The sequence below is a fragment of the Pocillopora damicornis genome, chromosome 4 (genome assembly GCF_964200805.1).
Source record: "Pocillopora damicornis chromosome 4, jaPocDami1.2, whole genome shotgun sequence".
NCBI lineage: Eukaryota > Metazoa > Cnidaria > Anthozoa > Scleractinia > Pocilloporidae > Pocillopora > Pocillopora damicornis.
In genome coordinates, this window is record NC_142673.1 from 26275097 (window position 1) to 26281096 (window position 6000).

The following is a 6000-nucleotide window of genomic DNA, read 5'->3' on the forward strand; positions in this document are numbered from 1 at the left end:
CTAATTCTAAAAAACTTTTTCCCTTTGTTAGGCCTCTTCACCAGAGCACATCTAACAAGAAAGAAGCGTATGTCCCCTCATGGGTTGTGCCTGTGATGGCGAAAGATGATATGATAAAAAAGACATGCTAAATTCAATCTCAGTTTGAGAGTCGATGCCAAGAGAGGTAGTTGCTCCGCAAAACTTTGGTCCAAGATTTGCATCCTGAGTTCCAAACCTGTACACTGCTAAATGTGTTATTCATCGGAAGCCCTATTCGTGCCGCTTGCAAAATGGGCGCCGCATTTTCGAGTCAAAACGACCACTTTTATACAAAAACGGGATTGCTTTCATTATTTTTGGACTTTATCTCCAGGTAACTCATTACTACAAGCTACAAAAGACGGATAAACAGGATAGTCAGTACCTTACCACTTTTGCTGAGTAGGGCCTAGTTAAATAGAAGACGGAATACGCTATCCAACGAATAAATCACCATCCAGCGGATGTGATACCAAAACGTACTGCGCTATCTAACGGATAAAGATTTATCCAACAGAACGCTGGCCCCAACAATTGGGGCCAGATTCTTGCGAGGAAAGATGAAGGTGCAGACATTTCTGCTCTTTGAAACAAAACAGTTTTTCTGCAAGGTATTCATTCCAAACTTTACACACATTAACTGAATCGCTGTCGAGTATTAAAAGTGAAAATTTTCAGTGGCTTCTTGAAAATCTAAAATTAGCAACACGATTTTTATTAAAGTGGAACTTGCATGTGGAACTTATAAAAATTTGAAAACCTGACAATGAAATCTTGAACAACTAACAAAAATTTGCCGGTAACCAGACAAACAGCCTTTTTGATCAGTCCAACTTATTTGTTAAGGCTACTGTGGATAGTTTATGATTCAAAAGATAGAATTTTTGAAATGTCATTTTTTTAGTATCAGATAATGTAATTATTCTATCGTTGATTCTCTTTTGTAGAGTGGTACGGTTAAGTAGTTTGTTAACTTTCCTAGGAGGCTCTTCTGAGTAAATTACAATTAATAATAATAAAAAAAAAAAAAAAAATTACAACAATGATAAATAAAGAATAGAAATTGTATCTTCATATACACAGTCAAAACTTTCAAACTTTCATTTTCAATGCATCATTTCCCAAGGTAATAAAAATGTCACTTTAATTTTGGAAATGCCTTTATTTCTTTCTTAGTCTTTTGTCCGATGTTCACAGCACAAGTAAATGATTGATGCGCCGCCGCATGTCCTGCATATCGGAAAATTTTCATTAACGTGATAAATGCAAAAATATGACTTGATAGAACTAAGAAAACACCTGAGAATGGCAACGCTCGCTCTTCAGTCGTCAACAAATTTCATATATTTATCGTCCAAGTCTTAGCCCCTTTTTCTATTATTAGTGAATACAGGAAGACGTTGGCTCGCAGCAAAAAAAGATAAAAAAAATTGAAGTTTGTGACGATTTCTCACAAAGACTTGCATAGACAATTCACCATACCTAATGAATGTGAAATATAAAGAGAATGTGATCTCTTGATCAGTTACAGCTGGCTTTCCAGAGAATGCTAAGGAGAAACATCAAAATAAAACTGATCATGACCAAACATAGCGATGATGTAAAGAACGGAGAAATATGTAGAGTTCGCCAAATTCCGGTGAATTGTAGGGCACAAATTCTAAAATTTAGCCGCAGTCCGGAGGGGGAGGAGGAGAAGGGAGGAAAGTTATCATGGGATGGGGGGGGGGGGGGTACCAAGGGAGCTCTCACTCTTTTACGATCAATTTCATATGTGTAGTTTGTGAGGAAATAGAAAGAGAAAGACCTGACCCATCTCCTTCTCTAACTACTATTGAGTGTCAAAGAAACTAATTAAAAGGTGATCAATTTAAGGAAGCCACCTGCGTATGTTAACTTGTCCATAGCTCAAGTTTTTTAGAGTTCACATTTTCTTGTCTTATATGCATCATTTCTCAAAGTAATTAGAAATTGTGTCTGTAATTTCATAATTTCAAGTGGCTACCAGCGTTTTCATTCAACAAGGTTTATGACCCCTAAATTATTAGGGTATGTCGAAGGTCTTAAAAGAAACGTGCAAGCATTCGCCTTTTGAACTGAAGAGGCGAATCCACAGAGAATAGAGAACAGTGCTGGTGAAGATTTCTCCCAATCATCTGAGCATCAAGAGTGGTGGGTGAATTACTAATTCGTTCAAACCTCATGTTGCCGCCCACCCCATTTCTGTCAATCATTAGTATATATTTTTGCGTGGTTCGTGCGGTTGTCAAATTAAGATCAATAGACTTTAATTGTGCTTTTGTCGCAAACTTTAAATTGCTTTTTGGCTGACCTGCAGGCCTTTTTACTGCCTGAATATAGACTAATTGCCAGTTTTTTCGTTGTTGTTATTCTTGTAGTCCAATTTTTTTTGTTGGACTGCTGAAGGTTCCAGTTATCTACAACTATAAGCGGTTCGAGTGAGCTTTTTTTCTCAAAAACGCATTTCAAAATACGGTGTTACACGCGCTAAAGCTGAGAAAATAATTAAAAGTAAACACCAGTACAAAAGCAGATGATTGCCTCTTGCTCCCTAATGGAAAAATATCTATAAAAGGTGGAAACTGCATTTTTAAATAAGAAAGACGAAGTTGAGAGTAGCAGAGAAATTAGACTATGAAATGAATTCCGTAATTCTTGATGTTTGTTACTTTTGCTAAATTTTGTCAATAGAAGATTGATAAAGGAATTTGTAGGGTTTGAATATGTATACTTAAGACTATTGAACTTTGAAGTTTGAAGCAAATGTCGTTTACGAATTCTTTGATATCCATAATTTTCATCAATCACTTAAGTTCTTAATTCAATCTTATTTGCCGACTTTTTCAGTAGCGAAAATAGGACCAGAATGGTTGAAATCGTCACAGTTGGACACGTCTTCCTCCTGGGTTTACAGGTGTTGGTGTCTTCCAACGTGGTCAGTTCAAAGTCTTATGAGTAAGTTCTTTCAGTCTCATTACCAAAGCTAGTTGGGAAACGATTAGATCAGATTGCAAAGTAAAAATATATTAGAACTGTTTTATAAAGCGTACAACGAAATCTGTTCAGATTGATCGATTTCAAAGCAATATGAGGGGGTAGAAAACAGATGTAACGGAAGCCTCATTGGCGCATAAGGGGAATGAAATTAGCGTTATGCTGCGAAGATCGCTTTCATATTCGCTTTGTAACTCTCAGTTTACACAAAAATGGCTTCAAATATTCACAGACATTCATTCAACACTTTCGCCATAAACCCGTAAGTTACGCGTTTATGGCGAATCAACATCATGACCAGCTCCCAGTTGGCTTGTCAGCATCGGTATCACACACGTAATGGTTTCAAGTCCCGTACAGGCCTGAACGTTTTTCTGGCCTTATTTTCATTATTGCTTTAGTAGTGTTCACTACTACAAGATTCGCTTTTGCATCCAATTCCTAATTAGCAGTTCACATATATGATTTTTACATATTCGCAGTCACATAAACTATTATATTAAGTTAAGAATTAGGACATTTTAAATAGTTCCGCTGTAAGTATGTTAGTGTTTTAAGGTCAATGCCCTCCTTTCACGACTATTATCACAATTTCATTAATGTCATAGCGCGCAACTGAAATTGTCTTAGGATATGGCACATTTATTTGTTCTCTCCTCCAGAACATTCTTTTGATGGAATGATTGTAATTCCAGGTGCTTTGAGGGAAACTGTGCCATGACAGGCTCTTGCCGGTCGGCTCCTGGAGCTGGTTTTAGCCCTTACTGCTGGATAGCATCCGACTCGTGGGGGCATAAGCTAAAGTGTGGGACTAAAAGTGATTGCAGAGACGCTGCTCTTAATTGGGGAAATTGTGTCTTCGCCTCATGTGCTTTTGATCGCGGTAGCGGAAGATCCTGTGACCGGATGAACAGGGAGAAACTTGGAGAGCTTAAGAAGGAATGTGGTAGTGAAGGTTTCAGTTTTGATTCTTGGGCCAACAGGTACGAGAAAGCTCGTAAACTGTACGACAAGTTTAGCCCCTGCGTCGGTGGTGCCATTGAGGATGAAACCAAAAAGGTTATAAAATATTGTCACTGCTTCAACTCCTGTGGAAAAGATCAGACTGAAGATGGCACCTGCACAGTCCAAGGTTTGGATAGGAGATTGGATATGGAGTTGGACGTCAAAACTCCTTACACAGCGGTGTAAGTTTTTTCGGTTTTCATCTTATTTATTAGTAGTTTTACAAAACTGCATTCTCTAATTTTTCACTGATCAGTGACTTTTCCATCATTCTGGTGACGTTTTGCGTTCCGTAAGCATCATGTAAATCATTACATTAGTCACCAATCTCTTACAGTTAAGGCCATAAACATTAACTTTTTATCATTTACCTCCTCTTTCTCCTTTTTCCTGAAATAAAGATGCGCCTTAGATTGTGAACCGGAAGAAAAGGTATGTTAAAGTTTCTAGTAAGTCAATTGTTATGGTTTGTTTTCTTTGCTCAGAGGCAAAAACGATCCTCGAAAAACTGAAGCAGATCTTCATCCTTCTCCTTAAAACCAATTATTTGTACCTTTCTCAAATATGCACGATTCTCCGCCTGGTTGGTTTGCCTCTGCCTACTAATTAGATTAATTTTCTCTGTCCAACAAGTCTATCAAAACCTCACCATGTTGTTGGTTGAAGTGCACTTGGTTGCGCCGGCTCTTTTATCCGCGCTCAATTCAAATAACCTATAACGAGTGATCAAAATTAAATGCAACGAGTTCAAGTAATTTCTGACAGGATTGGAGTGAGACAATTTTCCTCAGTGTTTACAGGCATGATAGAAAAACATTCAAACTCGGAACTATCAAGAGAGAAATCTGGCCGATAGTCAAAGTGGTTCTGCGAGTCTGCTGCGATCACCACTATCCCACAAGGTTTTCTTTGAAGAAAAAATCAAGAAAACGTGCACAAAATGTTACAAATGAATGGGGTTTTTTCCCCTTTATGATCCTTCTCTGCGTCATTAAGTTTGTCTTTTGATCTTTGGGTATTATAATTATGGGAGCAAAAATTAGAGGCAAGGCAAGGGAGAAGCACTAAGGCTATGCAATAAAAAAATTTGAATTAATGTATAACCGTATTTTTCCACAGCTTGTCTTCTTGCAGAAAGTGAAAAACGAGCATCCCACTGAAAAAGCTACTAAAAAGGTCATCATAACGAAAGGAATGACTTCTTCCAAGTCTACGTCCAGTGGTGGAAGTTCAAGTGCAACAGTGTCTGGGGAAGTCGGATTTAAAGTGATGAAAATTTTTGACGTAAAGATCGGCGCATCAGGAACATTGGAGCATAACTGGAGTTTGTCTACAACTAGGACAGAATTTCAGCAAGTAACCAGTGAGATATCCATTGGTGTTGAGCCAGGAGACGAAGCATCAGTGTTTCAGGTTGTTGGCGAGTGTAAAAACAGTGACGGCACTGTTTACACAGTGAAAACACCCACTTATGTTATCAGAGGCAAAGATGGCTCATCCGAAACCAAGAAGGCAGATTTCTCTAAGGCCGAAAAAGGATTGGCGTAGAGAAGATTCAAGACATTAAGTTCTATGCCTTGTCATCAAATAGTTGAATTTCAACCAAATAAAATCATCTTATAATGCAAAGCGTGGTGTTTTTATTTTCGTTGATGTATTTACTCATGTTATTCTCGTCAGTTCGCTATATATGGAAAAATGCGTTTCTCGGCACTAATTGCAAATACTATCTCTAATACCATGTGCTTTTAGAATAATTCTGACGTATTGAACTTTTTCTTTGATTATACCAGCCAGTATAAATCACATTTACATGAGCATTCAGAGTAATAAAGGACCATAAAGAAGATCTGATAAAATTCAGACGAAGGAACTTTTTATCAACCTCAGGGGCACCTCTCACCATCTGTGCAGGGAGAAAAAAAGATTGAGAAAGCATTAAATTTTCTTTAAATTTGG

The 6000-nt window shown here is 37.8% G+C and overlaps 1 protein-coding gene across 1 annotated transcript; it reads left to right on the plus strand.

Annotated features, from left to right (window-relative positions):
* The first annotated feature begins 2088 nt into the window (after positions 1–2088).
* On the plus strand, positions 2089–5667 carry LOC113667330 (uncharacterized). The gene is made up of 5 exons (XM_027183142.2): positions 2089–2193; positions 2890–2997; positions 3732–4223; positions 4443–4473; positions 5161–5667. Exons 2-5 carry the CDS (start codon positions 2909–2911, stop codon positions 5587–5589), a joined length of 1041 nt encoding a protein of 346 aa, XP_027038943.2. The 5' UTR covers positions 2089–2193; positions 2890–2908; the 3' UTR covers positions 5590–5667.
* The last annotated feature ends 333 nt before the right edge of the window (positions 5668–6000 follow it).